General features: G+C 33.4%; 1 protein-coding gene across 14 annotated transcripts in view; it reads left to right on the forward strand.

The window, feature by feature from the left end:
* The window catches only part of LOC106143408 (dual 3',5'-cyclic-AMP and -GMP phosphodiesterase 11), a 175,776-nt gene that overhangs the window by 129,626 nt on the left and 22,720 nt on the right, over positions 1-23,430 (forward strand). For all 14 annotated transcript variants that reach the window (XM_060949020.1, XM_060949024.1, XM_013345474.2 and 11 more), the window contains 3 exons: positions 10,448-10,598; positions 20,071-20,178; positions 21,687-21,935. In XM_060949020.1, coding sequence (XP_060805003.1) covers positions 10,448-10,598; positions 20,071-20,178; positions 21,687-21,935 — 508 coding nt within the window. The remainder of the gene's footprint in view (positions 1-10,447; positions 10,599-20,070; positions 20,179-21,686; positions 21,936-23,430) is intronic.

Genomic DNA, 23,430 nt, shown 5'->3' on the forward strand with positions numbered 1-23,430 from the left:
AGCCTATTGCTGATATTACATTTTCCTATATTGTTGACTGAATTCAAAAATCATGTTTAATTGGTTTCAATAAACAAATTCTTGTAACATCATGTGTGTTACAAAAAGGTATGTTTTTCCTTATGATGGTACCTATATTTTATATTTAGTGGATCTAAACAGTCTAAACTAATTTAATTAGATACAATACCTATGTTTATTACATACATACATACATACATATGGTCACGTCTATATCCCTTGCGGGGTAGACAGAGCCAACAGTCTCGAATAGACTGAATGGCCACATTCAGCTATTTGGCTTAATGATAGAATTGAGATTCAAATAGTGACAGGTTGCTAGCCCATCGCCTAAAAAAGAATCCCAAGTTTATAAGCCTATCCCTTAGTCGCCTTTTACGACATCCATGGGAAAGAAATGGAGTGGTCCTATTCTTTTTTGTATTGGTGCCGGGAACCACACGGCACGTGTTTATTACACCATTCAATGTCATAAGTATTAGCATAATAATAGTATTTTGTACAAAAGATGAGTCATTCTTTAAAACGATTGTCCAATTAATCAGACTTGAAGTCCCTTTGACAATAAAGTTTAATGCCGTACTTAACTTAGCGAAATTATACTTGGGATGAATTAACGATTACGTGACTTAACAATATAATGCTTCCTTTTAAGGCCAGTTTTATTATTTGTTTATTATTATGACATCTTATAGAATAATGGTCAAATAATACCTACCGATTCCTTTATTTATATTCATAAGTCTTATGTTTGATAAATTTTTTGAGCGTTAGGCATCGATCATATATCGTGAGGCATACTATCCCATCAGAAAGCCATCCAGTAGAACGTGGCCAGGACTTACCTTTAGAGACTGTTCGTCCTTTCTACCCAGTACGAAATATCGACATGATGTAGGTATGTTTATCTAAGAGTTAATGATTCAATCTGAGTTAGGTCTGCGGGATCGTAGAACACAGGTACCCAAGAAGTCAAGTCTTACCCACTCTCAAATTGTCGTTAGCAAGAAGATCTATATGCATTACTTCATGCGCCATGTTTTAGAATATTATATGTTCAATATGTACGGTATTTGAAATATGTATAAATTTTGTGAAGGGTTATAGGAATGACGATTACAAATAAGGCTGTTGACCGACGGGTGCCTAAACACAATTAGACTGAAAGGGCTTAAAATTTAATTATGAAAATTAATTTGCCGTTGGCTTCGATGACTTTGAGTTATTGAGTTCGATCGAAATTTATTTAGCACCACTCAGGCGAACAAGGAGTTTAGAATATAAAATGCCAATATTACAATTTACGTTTGCTTCCTACTTACATTGTTTTCTCTTTAATATTTCCTTTATAAATTCATTATTATTATCATCTATATTACCTACTTCAAAATATAAATAAAAAATTAATGGCTAATTTAATTGAAATACAAAGTCACCTGGGACCGCTAACAACTGGATGCGCGGTTCCAATAGCCGGATCCTTTTATTTTAAATATTTTCTTCCAGCGACTAATATAAGTATCTATTAGTTTATGCGTCAATATTTGAATCTCAATTCTATCATTAAGGCATACAGCTGAACGTGGGCTTTTAGTATTTTCAAGACTGTTGGCACTGTCTACCTCGCAAGGTATATAGACGTGATTACCGGTACGTGTAGTTCATGCGTACGAGAGTGTGCCGCATTGCAGCATCATTGTCAATTGCATATTTAACAGTGTGGCAAGGAATCTGGCGCCATTTGGCACAAGCGGCAATATTGTGTATTAACACAACCCATTTTGTCATAAATTGTTTACTCATATATTTTACATACTAATGGAGTAGAAAAAGCCACTATTCCTCAAGTCGCGATAGGGTTTAGATCTAACACGCCTATCGTGTTCAAGAAGTGTCCCAACTTTATATTCTAATCTTTTTATAATATTTATTTTTCTCGATCGTCTTTCGTAAGTTCAATTTCTATTACAAAAAGCGTCAGATGGGAGACGTCTGACCAACGTAAATAACCCACCTCGGATCATGGTTATTGTATTGTTGAAAAGGCTTATTATATTAGACTTGATAAGCCCAGTTTGAAAGCTTAAAAAAATTAAGATGTCCTATCCTAAAGTGCCGGAGCCGGAACCACTGTTCTGAATAAAATTATTAATTTTAATGATTAGAGATTACATTGAAAGGGGATGGATGGTTGACGTCACGAATACGCATCAAATTGGAGGTTATTGTGAGAAATCAGGTTAAGATGACCTACCCTAAACGGTCAAGTTTTATAAAAGATGTGGATAAAGGTTTTTAAATAAAAAAAAGAAATTGAAAATAAGAAAATCATTGCATGATCCTTCTCGCTCGATTCTAACCCGCTGTTGGACAAGTACTTTTATTAATAGAATAATTTTTATAAATGACGAATTTTGCGTTTTATATTTTTTTTTATAAAAATGAAAATTTTAATAATTTATTTAAATGGAAGTTCATCCTGACTGTAATAAACAGTTTTCACATGGTCATGACTTCAAATACTTGATATATCACTTCAACAAAGAAGTGTTCAGAAAATATTCAGACAATTCTCTCTGGACGACTCATTCGTAAAATCTGGAGTAATGAATCCCTTTGAGGCATACCTTGAATAAAATTTTATATTGAAATTTCAAACATCGTGCTTCAGTGTTAGTTATGATTTTTGATAGAATTTAATAAAAAAATCTGCAACGGTAAAAAGTTTTAAAATGTTCTGGCTAATAGTAGGAAACAAAATTTGTCACAATTTATAGATGACTAGAGTTAGTTGTGATATGATGTTAAAAAAACATACTCAAATCTATTTCTTAACCTGACCAAGCTTAATATTTACTAAATTGAGGTTAAGAGCAGACCGGGGTGAAATAAGGCACAGTAAAAACCAAAAAATACCACATTGTTTTCTATATATTACAAACAAACCAAAAAATAAACTTATAAATGGTTAAAAGCACGCGCTAATAAGCAATGTGCAAGGCCATAAAGCAATGTGCAAGGAAATGACGCCACATTATTTGTTGATCCCTGGAAAATAAACGAATTTCTTTTTTCAGCTCCCAAACGTTTCGCCCGCAATTTTTTTCCTCATTCATTAGTGACCGTGACAAAGGAAAAAATCGTATGCTTAAAGTACAGTCGCCTACAAACTTTGTAGAAAAGCACGAACATAAATAACCTGTATAATATTTTTTTTACTGATACCGCATACTGGGTAATTTTTTTAAATATTTATGAACTATGGCTGTGATAATTACCTACGATTATTAGGTTGCCTCTTAACAGTGAGTTAAAATACGAGTATATTAATTTGATGCTGTCACTCTGTGAAATGATTTACTTTGGCGAATAATATTTTTTTGATTGTGTTCTATGCTAATTTTATCATTAATTTTAGTTTTTAGTCATGTTTATTTTGTCAAATTTTCAATGAGTATCACCAATAAAATGCTGCATGTATGATTCGTGATCATTTTTATGGCGGTGAACACAAATGTGCTCATTAAAACGATCACTTGCGTAAACTATTCCGCGCACGTCGGTTATAAAGCCTCTGGAATATGTAATTAACCTGGTTTAATCTTTAACAGATTAACGGGCTTGGAATACTAATATTAATTTTATTATTTTCAATTTGGAACCAACAATAACCATTGACTCAACTTTACCTTATTTTTATTCTTGAATAGGATTCAGACTGGTTTAGCTAAATTTTAATTGACGAGTCCCATCAACCATGTAGTTACTGAGCTTCCATTTTCAAGAATAAACAGGACTTCTCTTTTTTGATTGGTCGATATTCTTAGAGCGAAATAATATAATCCAATAAACTTTTGTGTATTTTTAATTCTCAATCTCAATTTGATTTAAATTTCAATTACGGAGCTCCTTAAAGCTTCAGAAAAGCGGCATTGTCATTTAAATTTGCTAGATTAAAATACTGACACTTCCATAATAAGCGGGTGTTTAAAATTTGCAAGTTATTACAATAAAGTTTCCCACAAAATCTTGCTATTCCAATTGTTTTTCCAGTATGATCTTCGCTCTCGTGGGAATTTTCAAAATTTCGGCATTATTCATATCTACAGCTTTATTCAAATTATCAAATCAACGGATTTGATAATTTTGTACAGTTTTCACAATCTGGAATCAGTTATATACAAACTAAATATGAAATAACAACACTTTTTGCATCACGTGTACGTACACAATTCCCTTTACTACATTCTATTCAGTGTAAGGCAGGTACGGATTAATTGTGGCTTGAGTCAGACATAGACTGATATTCAGATAAAAGCGAAAAACTATTTCTAGCTAAATTTTCTTTTGGTTACGACTTTTCATACACACAAAACCTTCGCTCGTAAATATACCTAGTGCAAATATTACTTTTGATTGAGACTGCTCTTAGCGTATATTTAATAGGTATTTTTAGTCAAAGAATAAATTATTAATTAATAACGACATGTAATTATTTACAATTTGCCGTGTGCCGGCACAAATAAAAAAAGAATAGGACCACTCCATCTCGTTCCCGTGGATGTCGTAAAAGGCGACTAAGGGATAGGCTTATAAACTTGGGATTCTACTTTTAGGCGATGGGCTAGCAACCTGTCACAATTTCAATCTCAATTCCATCATAAAGCCAAACAGCTGAACGTGGCCTATCAGTCTTTTCAAGACTGTTGGCTCTGTCTACCTCGCAAGGTATATAGACGTGATTATATGTATGTATGTGTGTATGTAATTATTTACCAGAGTAGAAATAAAGTGGATAATTTAGAACACACACAAACATATTGAAATAAACCTAGACAAAGAACTTAGTAAATTCTGATACGCTACGGATTAAGTTGTGCCTAGGTTCATTTAATTTGCTCTGATTCAGCACATATAAAGTCTAGTTAGGATTTACAGATTACTTTTGAAATTGCAAATGTAACATCAGATTTAGTACCATTTAGTATTTAAATAGGATTGGCAATTATGTTTTGAAATACTATTATTTTTGCCAATCAACTTCAGGCGAAAATACATTTATGTGTATGTTTGTTACGCGATTAATTTTAAATCACTCGTTTGATTTTGATAAAATTTGAATGGTATGTAAGTCCTTTCTGCACCAGAATTTGTTCAGTCGTTATTGAGATATTATCAATTTTGTAAAAAGAATTGAAGTAGAAAATTGTAAAAGAATTCACGAAGTCCAAGTTCGCGGCGAACAACATAGACCGAATATTTGTTTCATTAATTATTACAATAGGCTAGCCCCATATGATTGCTTATACAAACACAGCTTATGTGACGATCATAAATAATCGTAACAGCTTCTATAAATATCCAATACAGTAATTTATTTTCAGTTCAACGTGTTACGACGGCACACACATCTGATCGTTGTCGATACGAGTAATGACTTTTGGGAATTTGCGAGATATGTGCGCAAGTCATAATTTACCCAACACCGTGGGTCATAATAAAACCGAATGGAACATAAACATTGAATGTGCTGATACGTATATATCGTTAAATCTTTCCCTTATCGTATATCCGCTTGCATTATATGATCTGTTTGTAAACATCAAACGTAGCATGTAATCGTATACTTTAATTTATTATCTCCTAACTAATGTATTTATAATTTTAGTGAATAATAAAGAGTTATTCATACATACTTTTCATTCTGTCGTCAACCATTTGAAAGCTTTGAGACATAAATATGATCATTCCGTTTTATGTGGTCACAGTATATTCGTGTTGTAAGCTTTAAAATGTTGATCAAAAACAAGTCGTCACTTGTTTCGTAGATATGTTTTTGCTCTTGGCATTAGTTCCAGTTGCGTCCTCTCTCTGAGGGTCCGTCTTTGATTCTAGAGAGGGTAAGTCTGGTCCACAAATTTGAAGTGTAAGTCACCCAACTTGTATCTGCAGGTGCTCTCAAGATGTCTCCCTTACCGAGAGAGCGTCGGTTATCAGTCAAGCATTGAAACAGAATAATCTTTGATACATGATTGAGGTAGGTTAAGAACCTGTGCTTCAAAGGAACGGGCACACTTTTTAAGACACTTACCTTATAAAGCATTCGAACCTCGATGCTCGCTTATTTAATTTCACTGCACGAAAGTTACTCAAACATAGGTATAAATCCAGTAATAATATCCCAAGTTATTAAACTAACTTAACAAATTTAATTACTTTTGGGTATGCAAGTACGCCCATTTACAATTTGAGGTCTGCGGTGTAACAAACTTGGCGTACATAGTGTTATAAAGAGAGACAAAGCTTGACATCAATTGAATACCTACGTTATTTGAATGTAACTAAAATATTTTTTTTAATTTTTTTCATCCAGTCATGTATTTTAGTGATTAATGTTTTGTATGAGTGAAGTGTAATGTCACGTTGGTATGAAACTCTTCGTATCTGAAATGAATGATACACGGTGAATCAGATTCAGTTTAACAATTTTTTTTAAATTTATCTATACAATTTTAAATTGAACTAGGGAGTTGAAGAATTATGTATCTACTTTAACAAAAAGAGCCAGCTGGCTTCCTTTCCGCACAGATTTTAAAAAGTCAATCAAGGGAATGGCTTATACACTTGGGACTCTTTTTTTAAAGAAATAAGCTAGTTACCTCTTACCATCTGTATCTCAATACAATTCAGTTGAACGTGGCGTCAAGCATCATTACGACATTACGAGTCTTTTAGACTTTTTCTGCCGCGTCCATAAAGACAGCTGTCTGACCTCCAGAGACACTGCTGAGAGGGTAGCCTTATCAGATTGCTTTGAGTAATTGAGTTTAAGTTATTTGTGGAGTTGTACATGCAGGTTTTTCATGACGATTACCTACTCCAGCTTTCAAACTATTGCGTACAATATTATTTAGGGTCATAAAAAATGGCCGCTTTCCTTTATTCTCTCTTTTACCGACGCTCCTAGCTAACATAGTTATAAATTCAATAAATGGCCTTAAATTTTAAATTCTTCTTTTCATAAACCGTAAATGTCCTCCCAAATTCGGTTTCTAGCCAAAGCCAAGAAGTTAATGGTCCATGAAAGTTTTTATTGATTTTATTATAAGATTGTGAACGACACGACTTAGCCCCATATTTTAATGCCAAGCAGTTCCTTTATTACATTCGGGACACGCGTACTTAATTGGAATAAGTTCCTGCTGGCGTTAATTTGGTTACATACCTCACTGGATAAGAGCCCAGGGTAAGTCTTTTAACTAATATGATCCTGAATTCAGATAAGTCATTTTTTTACACAAAGCGACTAACGTCTGACATTTGCAGGGGAATCTCACACATATTGTTTAATGATTCGCATATAGCTTTACAACAAATAGTATGATACATACATACATATGGTCACGTCTTGACCCTTGCGGGGTAGACAGAGCCAACAATCTTGAAAAGACCAAATGGCCAAGTTCAGCAATTTGTCTTAATGATGAAATCGTAGTAATATACCAAAACATGATTATCCTGGTATTGCTGCCGATTGCACCTTTCTCGGCTAATAAAACTTCGACCAGAAGTAGGAATGTCAAGTGATTATCAAAAAGTTCTTTTAATTTTAAGGTTTTAATTAATCTTCGAAACAGACAGACTCTATAAATAATCTCAAATATTATCAGAATCTTTGAATTTTGTTTTAGTATAGATAGCATTGTTTGTGTTCACCGAATTGTCATTGCGCTGTGATAAAGTATATTTGCTTATATTAGCCACTTTATTTACGTTTGAAATTACCTTTTGTTTGTGTTAAGCAGACGGTTCAAAGCGCTGAGAACACTAGATGTCCGAGGATAAGTTACATTCGTCACAGAATAAAAACTTTTGATAGTGTTTAGTTTGAGATATAGATAAAAAAAAAATTAAAAGATAAGCCTGAATCAGAAACAAATGTTCCAATTCGCCAAACCGCGAATGACGAGTTCCAAATTTGAATGACACTTCAATGCCAAGGTTATGGCGGAGGGAGGCAAGATGCTATATATAAAGAGACATCTAGAGATGCGCGGCAGTCATAACCAAATGAAAGGATCGCGAGGGATTCGGGAAACGGGGAAAAGTTTGCGTGGCCGTGACCGATGCTTGTTCATTCATGTCGTGTCTGTATAATTATTTATATTTGAGACAGTGGTTCCCGGCACGAATAGAAAAAATAATAGGACCACCCCAACCCTTTTCTATGGACGTCGTAAAAAGCGACTAAGGTATATGCTTTTAAACTTGGGATTCTTCTTTTATGCGATGGGCTAGCAACCTGTTTTTATTTTTTTATCTAAATTGATGACGGTATAAAGATTTAAGTACGAACCTGTCTTTGTTATACCTACGTTTAAAATGCATGTACTTTAATATTTATTATTTATTTATTAGTAAAATTGCTTAAGGTATTAATGAAATTTCCACATAAATTTTAATGTAAGTACTGATCAATTGTATACGAACAATTTTAATTTATCCATTTTTTTATCCAGCAATTTTTGGCCAACAAGTTCAGTATAACTATCTAGGTTTCGGTAGTCTGGGATGTTGCTGGGCAGAAATCTTGGTCCAAATATCGTATCAAAAGTGAAATTAATTAAAATTATTGTAAGAAAATAAGAAGATCCTTCTTATTCACGCTTAAGTATACAAAAAGAAATATTTTCTGGCCAACTTGATTTATAACACCTTGCACGCTCCCCTTTATATTGAGAAAACTATGTTTGCTCAACTGTGTTTAATACGTTACTAAATAGTGCCATTCCTTTGAGATTTCTTTTAGAGAATGCAATAACATTACACATTGATCGTTGGATCCTAAACGGGTTCCATTATGACGCACATCCAGTTATCTTATATCAGTGTAAGTACAAACGAAGTTACATGTGTAGTCACCACTTAGGCTTTCGCCTCAGGGATTTTATTGAGTTTCGAGATACATTCCCGATGGACCTCCTGCTAGCGAAGTTTTGCGTTTTTTTTTATTTCCGTATGAAACAAATAGTTAGTAGCTGACTTTTTGCTTAGCTATACTTGAGCAATAGTCCGGAAATGCTGAATATAGAATAAATGATTCATTATTAAGAAATTTGGTTGAGCTTTCAGTTGTCGGCTGTGGCGCGGGAAAGATTATAAATTCTGACGCCAAGTTCAATACCCTTTAATCCAATCATTAATGTTATTCTGGGACGACACATTGTAATGCAAAAGGAGAAAACTACCGTGAGTGGGCTCTTTAAGGCAGTTCAGGGCAGAAGAAGGTTTATGACATTATTTTTTTTGTTGCGTATTTGATTAACGGAAAGCTTTTTATTAGGTTTACCTTGTTGAAAGCTTTAAAAATGAGTTTTCCATTTTGATGTCTCAATAAATATTTTATATTACGTTGTTTCATATTTTTTATGTTATTGACGAGGATAATAATCATTTTTAGCATGAAATACAGAAACATCATTTGTCGAAGATACCTTCGCTAGGATGTGGTAAATGCAATCGAATCATGAACTCATAGCTCTATGGGCCTTCCGGTTCCCATCTTCACTTTATTAAATACTCGTGTTTATTATATGTACATACATACATACATACATAAACTCACGCCTCTTTCCCGGAGGGGTAGGCAGAGACTACCTCTTTCCACTTGCCACGATCCCTGCATACTTCCTTTGCTTCATCCACAATTTAATTCAATCCACATTTCTTTATTATATGTAATGAGATTATAATTTATTATTATTAACAAATAACGAAATTGAGGATTAAGATGAAACAAGAAAGATTATTAGGAAAATTCCACAAGCTAGACCTGTCATGAAACTTTATGTATCATGCTGCACATCACTTTGTCTTACTCGCATGCCGTTTTATATTAAACGAATTCTTACTTGCCGATTGGAAAATTCCCAGGGCGACCAGCGGGAATTCGATTATGCCTGTCTTGTGCGGATAGTAAATACGGTCTAGTCGTGCGAGCTCTTGTAACCATGAATTTTAGTTTTTAAAACTTTAGCTCAGCTAGTTCTAGCTCTGCACCTATTTGTAGCTAGATTCATAATTACTAATTATGTGATGTGATGCATTCTTATACATACATAAGTGTCCCCATTTTCTTTACGTATTTCAAGAAATTCGGCGTTTTCTGATTTATTGGATGTCGTGTGTTCAATTACGAACGAAATTTGTTGAAAAAATATCTCATGAGGAAGTTTGTGGCATTATCGTCCTGGTGTAAGTCAAGGGTCTGTGCAAAACTAAAATCATGAAACGGATATACACATGAATCGACTTCCGCCTGACCTCCACGACCTTTCACGAAACCTAGCCCATATTAGTTATACCCAGTTGTCTTGTGGAAAATAGAGTAACGTTATGTTATTATTAAAAATCTTCTTGTCCACAGATGCCTGGTATCAAAACTATTCGACGTTTGTTCAAAATCTACTCCAGAACAGATGGAACAGCTGGAAGAAATCCGGATACCCTGGGGAAGCGGGATTGTGGGTTACGTCGCGGAGAGTGGCGAGCCAGTTAACATTCCTGACGCATATAAGGTAGGTTCAAAATACTTTCATTTCTTTTTATTTAAGTTTTTAGTATTAACATTACGTTGTAGTAACAGTTAAATTCTTACAGCAACAACAATGTCTCGCATCTTTCTAAAGAAAAATTAAATAAATCCGTAAAAAAGTCTCTTTACTACTGAATTTCGTTACCAAAAAGTACCTCGTAATGTATGAGAGGGAAAAGCAAAAAATGAAACGATAATACCCTTTTACGACTAGCCATTAAACAATGACAGTAGCAGGGGCTTACGGTATTATACAAACAGTTTGTGTTGTACCCCCATTTCACAGCAGATGTTTTGTTCAGCGAACTTTTCTCCTGGCCGTATTGTGTTTTTTATTCCGTTTTGATGGAGTCATCATGCAGCGTGTGTTAAAATTACCGAGCAATCTCTCTAAGAGAGTTTTTATCTGGAACGTTGTTTGACTTAATAGCTGAGAAAATGCCGAGATTATTTTTAAGGATACGTGAGGACGCTAAAATATCGTTTCTGGTGTTTGAACAGAATATTGGTTAACTTTTCCCTATTTCTATTTTATTCTTGAAAATATCAATTTTAAATAAAAAGAATAACCAGTGATCTTTCTTTTTCTTTTGAATGGTTAATATAATGATATCTTTCAGAAAATATGGCTATGACTATTGTACATTTATTTGCCTCCTTAAAATCATTCTGTGATCACATTGTTAAGCAATTTGGATAGGAAAAATATGAGACATTCGAAAAATAATTCTAAAATAAAATTAAGAAAAGATTAAGAGTAAAAACCACTTCCTTTAGAAAATTTGCATAAAAATGTTGTCTAATTTTACTTTCCATAGCAACTACGACAAGGAATCGAATCTCACACGTGTTTGAATAAACACATTCCACTACTATAAAACCGTGTTCATTTAAATCATGAACAGCTTCAATATTCATGAAGTGTAATGAGATCTCGTACCCAACACGATGATAAATCACTGAGCAATACTTCAGTATGGAAATAAGATTATACTCCTGTTTTATTCCGTCCACGTTCTGCTGTATGATCTTCCTCCAGCTTCTATTTTATGATTCATTTTATCGTAAAATAGTCTGCGTACCTACATATTCTTGGAGAAGCGTTTTGTACGCTAGCCTCATTGTTAATATTTTGTGTACAAGTAACTTACGCAATTATGAAGACGATTTTAAATTGACTATAAGAATTTCAAGATCCATTTGGTTCATTGATTTGTATTAAACTAAAATTAACATCTTTTTATCATACTGACCTAAAATCTTTCTCTTTCTCATTACAAGCAATTAGTAACATCACAAAGTTTAACAGCGCAAGTTTCATGTAATACTAAGTTTGAAACTACGTGTACTGCGTTTAAAGAATCTTAACAAGCGTTTGAAATTTTTCCGTTCATTTCATAAGGAAAATCATACTTGAACTTATAAATTAGCAGGTGTTGAAAGGTATTTTACGTGTTAAGAATTTTCTAGAAGCCTCCCTGATTAACACAGAAGCCACGTATTATCCGCTCGTAAACCTCTGCCATCCCATTTTTCTTAAAGTGTGACAAAAGTCAGTCTTGTACACAAATTTTAAAAGCTTCTTAATCGAAAGATTGGGGATGCATGGAGCTACAATAAGAAGTTTATATCATTCTGAATAGGAACTGTTTGAAGCAATAAATAATCCTTTTTATGGATTTATTGCTGGATAAAAAGAAACCATTAATAATGTATACAAAAGACTGAAAGGAATCATTTTTAATATTATGGTATAGAAGGCTGCATTCGCTTCATATGCGTTTGGCATCATATACGTACGAGTAAGTGTGCGTATAATATGACAAATGCGTTTATTGAACTCTAAGCTATAGTCTCATGGTATGGTGTCACACATATATCATATCACGGTACATTAGATGGAATATCACTATGAGCACTGGACCAGTAAAAATTCAGATGGTTGTGTATTTTGCGACAAGCCTTTTATATGTTCGTACCTAATCGAATAGGTATTTAGTATACAAAGCCGTAAACTTAGACCCAAAGTCAATGCCAGAATCTCTATTCAGGATAATCTAGCACGGTTGACCTGTATTTGATACAGCCTATTCGGAAGTCACCAACAAACCTTGGTTTATTCATAGCCGGGTATTTTTCATCCGGACCCAAAGATCGGGGGAGCACATTCATCAAGCGGGACGCTATCTTCTCAGCTTTTGATTTGCATTGGATTTCTTGTTCCTGTGTTTCGTATCGAAATCGCGAACCCAATTTGCATGACTTGATTTTATAACATAATTTTCTACGTCAATTAGCTTCATTTCTTCATGGCAGCTTTCTGGCTTGTTTCTTCCTTTTTTTCTTATGGGTATTTAATGTAATCGACATTTTCTACTCATTATTAAACAAAGATTTATAGTAGCCCAAAAATTACCTTATTCTACTTCTACTTCTACCTTAAATAAATATTACGCATCAAGTGCTAACTACTTAGACTCGGGACGATAAAATGGACATTGATAACAATTGATGTTTAAATTTTTTGACGAACCAAGTTTGTGTTTACATTTGACATAAAATAATTGATTTTGGACTCTCATTTACCTACTCAAATTCAAGTTTATAAAAGAACATCAGAAAAGAAAACCTTTTGATCAAATATTTCTGTATCCTCACAATTTTACAATGAAAAAACCTGTGTAAATATTAGCGGAAAAAAAAACATTCCATTTTCTCAAATGGTAAGTACCAAACTAATATCTTTTATCACATGGAAATAATAATATTAAAAAAAGATTGGTTGTTACCACACAGCACAGGATACCTAAAGAGGATATGATTTACGTTAGTTTTGTTTCAATAAAAAAAACCACCCGGCTTTCATCAAAAATCTTCACTCTTTTGTATGATAAAGGCTACATACTCGTATTTCAAATAGACCATTTGTTCTGATATAGGTATGAAAAAACCTGTAATGCTGAGTACAGAAACATTGCTAACTCGAGATTCGTCAGGCCAAGCGAACATAAATTATTCCAACAACTCCTCCCTAGCTCACGATAAATGGTGTGCTTAAAAATGTTATCTCTCTTTAGTCAAGTCATGCATTTGCTGATATGGGTAGGTTTACAAGTGAACTATGTTTGCCGTCTCGAATAGTTTTATCTCCAAGTTTAAAATTATCTTTCAGCGTTATTTTTATGATAAAAGACGCTTTTCCACTATTTTCTTAATAGGTACAAATAAGATTTGTTTAATATTAGAATTTTAACTGCGAAAAAGACTTCATCTATGATAGTACCCATCATCCTCCAGTATTTATAAATTCACAACTGCATTTTTCTCTCGTAATAAAATGGAAATATAAAGAAGTCAGATAGCAAAACAGCTGTGAATGCAATTAAACGCGTAAAGGTGAGAAAAACAGATCCGTGAAAATGTTAAACATAGCCCGATTTATAGCCGCAATACTGATATATGGGAGACAAGAATATATATTGTATGCCAATTTTATCTTATGATTTTTTAAAGTGTTTCACTTCAAAACCTTTTGGATTCTTTGTAAATACGTAATTGATTATGTCACATAGAATTTTGGCATAACATCAACAGCTTACGTATCACCCAATGAATGGGTTTCGTCACAATTTTTTTGCGTGAAACGTGTCGGTTTTCATTTAAAATAACTACACTGGTCAACTGTTACAATTGAGGTAGTTAAATTTTCTAAAACAGTTATACTGTTCATTTAACATTAAAATTTTTGCGCTTTTGTTGTACTCAGCATTTGTGATGTATATCATTTGAAAATACAAAAGCTCCTGGGAGCTTTCTGTTTCTTGTGTGTACTGTTTAAATTATGGCCGCGATTCATTTGTCTTTCAGGCATCTGGCTTTGCGTTCTACATTCAGTGAATACCTACACAATTTCTCATTTCTTGGCGAAAATTTTACGTCGTTGCTATTTTTAATGTCAGTAAAGAGTTCCATCCATTATTTTCGTGATTTAGTGATCAATGTTCTGCCATATGTCGTAAAAACTTAACACTACTTGTTTATTTTTTTAATAATAACTCGATAGTTTTAAGCATGTGATTGTTTTCTAATTGTCAATGAAAAAAATTAGTCGTTATAAAAATTCAAAGCTTGTTCGTTGTTTCGTAGTTTACGTTTTTTTTATGTTGATCGAGTATTGAATTTTAGTGGAAAGAAAACTTAACACTATTATGATCAAGGTTGCGACTTTTCACGACCGATCCCTTTGCCATGTTCGAGATAATCCCCATGATATATACTTCTGTCTCAAAATAACGAGTAAATAGAAGGACTATATTTAGTTATGGCGTGCTTACACTAAATTTGACTCTTACTCTGATTTAAATATTACTATTTTCAAGGGAAAATTCTTAGCGAGTTCTTTTAAATAACAATGGTCGTTATACGATTAAGCCAGTCAAGCTCTTTTTGACTTCATAGTCGTAATATTTCTTCACAATTATATCGAATGCTTCCTTTATTTTGGGGAACAAGGTATCTGAAAAAAAAGCCACAATTTTTGTCCTTAGCGTTGTCTTTTAATTGCGATGAATATTTACTATTGCGCATTGTAATATTGAATTGCATATATGTATCAAGAGTCTGTGCTTTTCATATTCTCGTATACACTGGCGTGTCTCCAAAACCCGTGACCTTGCCCGATTGGCAGTTCATGCGTACTCACGTATATGCAGTATATGATAATAATTTACATAAATGCTTCGGAAATCGTAGGATAAGAACTTTGACTTGCCTCTGTGTAAGTATATTCCGCATCTCATTGTAAGTCATATTTTATCAGGGAAATAATATGTTTTATTATTTTGTGCGAAGATGAAGCATGTCTGTTTTTTACACTTTGATAAATACTTACGGTTTTTATATTTCTCCCTTTTAAAACGCAAGTATGTCCTTCATTTATGCGAGCGAACTTATCTCTATCATTGTATTAGCAACATATATTATTTGCCTGTTGGTTCAAAGCTAATTAGTATAAGCTCAGCTCACTCGAGTTTATTCTACCTGAATACTAATTGTAATGATCCCAGTTTTCCTAAGTTGTATCCTTAGTTTAGGTATGTACCTACTTCTTTGATTTATAAGTTACGAATAAACTCGTGTATCATTCAAATTTATATATAATATATATTGTGACCATGTACCCGAACGACCTGACAAACAGCTAAATTATGTGATTAATTTCAAAGAAAATATATTTTTCATACAAATTCCATTTCACGGCTCGCTTGAACAAGTGATTGCTTTAGATAGAGCACAAGTGGTTATGTCACGTGAATAACCCACATTGCAGTATAACCTAACGATCGACCAGTACAAAATTCTTTGGAAATAAAGACCTTAGAATTAAAGTTTTCATAGAAATTACGTCAATGAAACTAATGTATGTTTAAAAATTTTTCTTTTGTCCGCAGTTACACCAGCATAAAATTGAAATTTCCATTTATTCCGTTCTCGTGGGAATTATTTCAAAATTTGTATTGCCGTAAAAGCGCAACAGACAAATAGAGAAAGTCCGCTATTAGTTAAGAAATATGGATAGTACTTATCTATTTTTATTACAGAACCAGTAATGTTATAATATTAAAGGTTAAGTTGCAATTTTTTGGTTGCAGCCGAAGCAATCTTTAAGTCGATGTATGTATAAAAATGTAAGTCTCTTCGCATAAAGAACTGATTCTACAGGAAAAGTTGGCCAAATCGAATTTCATACCGTGGTTTACGACACTAGAGTTCGAGAGTTTATCGGGAACAGTTCAGGCATAACATATTCTAGACTTTCTGAATGTTTTACATTGTATAATGTAAGCTTTTCGACGGATGATTTAATTAGCTACAAATTAGTGTACATAGCATTAAATGCCTTTTTTATTTATTATTATTTTTAGGAATTGCTCAGTCGAAAAGGCCACTTGAAGGCTCACCATGTACGTTTTTTTGTTTGTATGCAGCTTAGTATGTTATTATGACACATCACAAGACTATTATATCTTTTTTATCAACGCCGTGTAAAACCCGTAAGTACAGACTCAGGCAGTCAGGCATATCATAGTTGTATTTTTGTAGCCACAGAAAGATTTCCTTCCGTTTTTCTTTGGACAACAAAAGCAACACACGCACGCAATCAATCAAAGCTGTCAGAAGAAAATTCATACAATGGTGAGGTAACCTGAGATGCAAGATCTGAATTAAAGAAATTTTTTTTTGTTAATGTTAAAGAATCAATTTTATACCTCTTCTTTCTCTAGTAGATCTTGTGTTTATAATTTATAGAATCTTAAGATTGACCCGTACTATTTTAGGTGGTTTCACTTGCGGATCGACAATATCTTTACTGCATATAGGTATGTGTGATTTTATTCAAATTCATTGAGCACATATTGCGTGAAAGAGTAACAAATATACAACATTCATTCACATGTATTAGGTATGTGAGTATAATAGTATTAATTGTATGATATTTAAATAATAGAATAGAATATATTTTCAAAATAAGATACAAGGTATCACTTATTGACGTCACATCACTTAAATCTAATTATATCTACGACCGCTCCAAAGCGCATGTGTAAAAGAAGCGGCGGAACAAACGACACTGCAGCATTTTTACCGGGGATCAGTTTACAAATATAGATCTCTTAAATCATTAAGATTTGAGACGTGAAAGAAAGCACATTGTCTACATCAAGTATCAGTATATAACTCATGAGTTCAATACGAATATTTGGTCAAAATATAAATAATCGGGTTAAAATAAACAAAACTATAACGGTGACAACTTCCGTCTGATATTAAAACAGTAAACCTATCTACCTAAGTAGGAACCTACACGCAATGAAATATCATCCATATACCTTTACTCGTATGACTAATTTGTGGATGTAAGCCCAGTGAACCGTTTAAATCCAATCTGGCTTGTTGACAACCGATGTAATGAACGGTGCATCCACAGAAACCCATTTTGGCTACCGTCCATTGGCTGCGCTTTCAGATCCAATGTTCAGACTAAAGCAGCCTATTCAGTGAACGACATAAATGGGGTGACTAAACATGCTTTATAGCGATCCAGTATTTATGACCCCTGGTAATTCAGATTATGTCCATATCTCTGTTTTCACGGTTTTTTTAACAAATGTCTTAAAATACGGCCATTTAAAAATTATCTCATTTACTGTAAAACCGCATTATTTATATTATTATAGCATAATAGGAAAAATATTTATTTATGCCGTGTTGTTCCCGGCACTATAAAATAGGACCATTCCATATCCATGGATGCTGTAAAAGGCCACTAAGGGAGACGTAGTTCTTCTTGTAGGCAATCGGCTAGCAACCTGTAACTATTTGAATATCAATTCCATCATTTAACGAACTAAATGTGGCCGTTCAGTCTTTTCACGACTGTTGGCTGTGCCTACCCCGCTAGTTATATAAACGTGATTATGTGTTTGCAAGTATGTATAAAGAAATAAACACAGAAATCCGTATATTAAAAACCTATATTATTATTAATTCTAAAGAGATGGACGGTCAAAGATCATTTTTACAAATAAAATGTCTCCTAAAGATAATTTAGCAATACTTGGAGAATCGAAGACGATTGAATATATATAGGCTGACGATGTGAATAACAGCGGCAAAATTTGGGTCTAATAAAGGACAGTGAATAGTCTCGACCAAGCCATTTGTGGGTGCCGTATTATGTCGTAAATTCGACGAATGGTACTCCAAATTTCAGTTCTTTATTCAGTTTTTATATTGCTTGTTATAGGTACTCTAGAGGATGATGTAACGTAAAGATTTATTCAACAGATAAAAGAAATTGATTCAGCGCATGCGGGTATGTTTGCTGACTTTCATGACTGTGTAACTGGTTTACGCCGATTTTATCTGAAATCTACGTGTACGTTCCGTTTTATTTTTATTTTATTTTTAATGGGAAAGTCTAAAAAAGATTTTTAAAGTTACTGTACTGATTAATTTTAATGTGTTTTATAGGGGCTAATTTAAATGCTCGAAAGGCGTTTTTCTAGCATACTTTACGAGCGAGTTACTTAAGAAAAGTACAAGTTACAAAAGTAAGTAAGTACTTGTATGCGCCTAAATCACAAAGTCAATAGAGTCAACGCCATCAATTATCTAATTATCTTATGCAAATAGCGAAGATGTAAATGAAAGTTCGACATAATGCAGTACAGATGCATAGTAGCTAATGCCTTTCTATTTGACCGAACTATTAATTAAAAAAATAAAAGCTGTACGGTCTCATTTGCGCAGTATCTATAAAATTATCTATGCACCTTACCATGAAGTCAAAAGCGTCAACGCCATGAATTCTCCAATGCAATATGTCGCCAATGCAATTGAAAGTTCGACTTATAGACATAGTAGCTAACACTTTTCTACATGTCTGAGCTATTAATTAAAAAATAGAAGTGTTGGGTCTCATTTCCGCAGAATACAAAGCGGTAATTGGAACACTGTGGACGGCTCTCTGCGGTCGCGATGACCGCACGGCTACTTTGATTACTGCATGCTTATTATGTGCCGAAGCTGAGGCAACTTCATTATGGCCCAGTTAGTTGTAACGACTGCTTTCATTTAACAATTATGTGCTCAATGATGGATGATGATAGATACTTAAAGTTATTTGACAGAAGTTTCGAAGCTTAGATTCTCCTAATCTGTGACCAGCGGTAGTGCGCTTGTCTGTGACACCGGAGGTCCCGGGGTTCAATCCCGGCCAGGGAATGATGAGCTTTTTCTTTTCAAGGAACTTTTTCTAATTGGCTTGGGGCAGGTCTTGGGTGTTTATCTATATTACTGTTTATTATGAAATATAGTACCGTTGAGTAAGTATATAGTAACACAATTTTCGAACTTTTTGTCCCGTATATATTTTTATTTTATTGTCTTTTAATATTCGCCTTCGACGAAATTTATAGGAAAAAGTAGGAGCATTTACACTTCAAATGACATGCCTGAATCTATGAAATATTTATTATTTATTATTATTCTTTGATATATTAAAGTTGAAAATGCAAACCAAATCCGCAAACAATCTTTCGCGATGAGATTAAACTGAATATCATTTCGTTTAAATCATTTCACTCATATAATATACATAATCCCAACGTGCAATCTGAATTTGCGCACTGCGTCAGTGGCAAATATTTACGTTTATATTAAGTTTTCTTTTTTCTATTTGGCTTATGGTTCTGTTGAACTATTTCCGAAATTTCCTATTGATTTTTAATTGTGATGAAAGAAAGAAGAGTATTTTTATCCCAAAAAGGTACAATACAATACAGATTTTCTTAATTTTTACCATTTTAGTCTACTTCTTACTCATCTTCTTTAAACATGTTCGAGTGAAATTAGTACAGCATTATTGTTAACCAGTCCTTATTTTATTGCAGGACGAACGATTCAACCACGACATTGACCAGCAGACGGGTTACAAGACGAGGTCCCTCCTTTGTATGCCAATTAAAGACATCAATGGAGAGGTCATCGGCGTTGCACAGGTAAGTTTATGACATTTTTTCAAATACATACCTACACATTTCAGGTAAAGAGTCAAAAGTACCCGAAACATCAAATAAGGATTTTAACATTTTCAACATTCACCATTCAACATTCACCATAAAGCCTATCATCTTACTAAATTGTTCGTATGTTAAAATACCAGTGACTCGGAATAAACCTCTAAAGGTTATTGTGTTCTGTCTGACAAACAAAGTAAAATAACAAGAACGCGAATTGTAAATTTGTTTATCAATAATCTCATCGGAAAAGTAAATTTGGGCTTGTTTACAATCCTAAATTATGGCCCGCAAAATATCAGGATGGAAGCGAGGAAATGGGGTTTACTGAAATTGGTAGGATCCTGCTGACCCCAGTAAATTTGTCTCTAAATAATAAAGCATGCGACTGAAGTACAAAAGCCAACATGTCGTGCATCTAAGTTTTATAAATTCCATTAAAAAGTACAGAACACATCTTTACGAGAACATATCTGACAATGAAATCTACTATTCCCCACTTACTAATAATTTATGATTCCATCTTATTTTCGACTATTTTATAAATCAGGTTAGGTTGGCTTCACAGCAAAAATTCATTCGTAAATTTTAACAAAGACCAAATCAATACCAAAAATGTCAAGACAAAACTTAGGTCGAATAGTTACGTCAAAAGAGGAAAACATCCTAAAAAATAAAATCAAAAAAGTTTATCCGTTATCGTATTAAGTTATTAATATTCCCAAAATTTAAATTGCTTTATGAAACGTTAGGAAGTCGGGATTATTTCCTTGCGTCTGCCTGTTTAAGATGATTTCCAAAGGGAAGTTACGGGTACATAAAACACAACTCACGAACTTTAATCTCTCTTTTGGGTTCATTTTAGTACGTATATTATGATAAATACTTCGCTTGCGGGGTTACACCTAGAAATTTTAATGTCTTCTTCTTCTTTTGTTATTCATTGTTCTTTAGAAACAAGTATTCCTGGAGGGATGGGAAGAGACTAAATATTTTCCTAAAGGCTCGACTCAGGGTTCATACTTTTGACCCCTCCTCATTTCAGAATGTACTTAACCTGTTAGAAAGAATTGCAATGAAACTAAGTTGCAACTTTATACTTAAATAAATAAGATCGAGAGATCCAATTTAACTTGAAAGTTTTTAAAACCCATCTACAGGCTGACAAAACAAGTGAAATTTAAATAAAATTTATAAATTAAAAAAGTCTAGATAATTAGTTTGATAATGCCAATCTATTAGAACTCTCATATGTATTTGAATAATAATGTATAAAAATAAATAATACAAGTTATCATACTCAATATAAGTTATCATCTTCCTAATTAATTCCGGTTGTGTCTGTGTTCACCTCAGTGAATTGTAAAAAGAGAAAGAGTCAACAGTACTTTTATACCAGTACCTTGACCTCAACGGTTGAAAAACGGACGCTCGAAAACACTCAACAAATGTATTGATTGAAAATGATCATTTATATTCCATTTATTCAGGTGATAAACAAACAGAACGACGGACCTTTCACGGCGAACGACGAGAAGGTGTTCGCATCCTACCTCCAGTTCTGCGGCATCGGGCTCCGGAACGCGCAACTGTACGAGAGATCTCAGTTGGAAGTCAAGAGGAACCAGGTCCTGCTGGACTTGGCGAGGATGGTCTTTGAAGAACAGAGTACGATTGAACACATGGTCCTCAGAATATTGACCCACACGCAGAGTTTGATACGCTGTCAGAGGGTACAGGTAAGATTTTGAAACTTTTTTCGTAAACTGTTGAAATACGAAATCTATCAACTTTATTTAACGCCGATATCGTATTATTACATTACATTATTTTATATCTCTACGGGCTGTTACTCGTGTCTTAGGTTGCTTGAACAATAAACAGGATTTTTTTTTCATGGCATCAATTTTCTTGACCATACACACCTACATTATTTTTATCAAATAATAAAAAAATCCTATAAATTTTAAGCTAAATATTAGTGTTTCATAAAATGTCCTTCAGTTGTTATGCATGAGAGAATAACAAACTTACACACACACACATCGATTAGGCATCCTTTTCTATAATTTTCTTTAGCGTCTTAAAGGAAACATAACTGCACCTATCATTTAAAGGACAAAATGTACAAAACTGTACAACAGAAGATTAATAACATTAACAATTCAAGCAAGAGCTCGACTTAGAAAGATCTTGAAAAAAGCGAGTTTAATATTTAATTTGCACAGTAACTAGAATTGCTCTTGCAGAAGTCTTAGTGTTATTAAATGTTACATTTTTTTGCTGTGACAGTATAAAGTAGATGAGAAGGATATCTCATAGAAACTAATATTTCATTACGGTATTATATTAATTTTTTTTAACTCTTTCAAGTTGATTATATTATCTATCTATTATGATTTGATTAAAAATGGTTACTACAAGAGTAGCATCTCACTATTCGGTTTATCGAAGTAATATAAAACGAATTATTTAATGCTTGGGTCAAATCAGTCAGTCAGTCTTGGTTCACTGGTTTTAAAGATGAAATTTGTTTAGAAGATGCGCTTCTGGTGTTCTGTAATTCTCTTTGTTTCAAGACAAGACGTCGCATTTAATTATTCTCCTAGGAATAGCAATATCCTGAACTTACATAAACGTTCGCTTTCTTCACTTTGTCTTTTAACTTTCTGACACCAGTGCAAACAAACAGTAATTGCGTGAAATAATTATGTGTATATGTATGGTTTTAAATTCTAGCTAACGAATAACAAATTTGCTAAAGATTTTGGTGCTAGAAATGTGGAGTAACCTGTGATGAAGTAAACTATTTTCATTTTTATTCTTAGTGTTAGATATTTTACAGCCATCATCATCATTATCACTTATGATGTAAAAACTGTAGCCGAATTACTCTCAATCATTATCAAAATATTAACATAAATTGAATTGAATATATTTATAATTAGTATTCAAATCCGATTTGAGGTCATTCGAATTGGCATTTGAGCTAATTTTACTCTATCAAATCCGGGTTTTAATCAACAGTCCAATTCGCAAAAGCTATAAACCATTTATAATACATTAGCATAAGCCGAGTGACCCTTACAAATGTTATATTGCTTTATATAAATGGAAATTAATCCTCTCCCGGCCAAATGTAAGGTTTTAAATAAATATGAGCGGGGCGAGGTGTTAAATTAATCTTACCAATATTTCAGTACTGAAATTTCAAAACTTATATGTTTTTGTATT

Source organism: Amyelois transitella, chromosome 17 (genome assembly GCF_032362555.1).
Source record: "Amyelois transitella isolate CPQ chromosome 17, ilAmyTran1.1, whole genome shotgun sequence".
Classification (NCBI taxonomy): Eukaryota; Metazoa; Arthropoda; class Insecta; order Lepidoptera; family Pyralidae; genus Amyelois; species Amyelois transitella.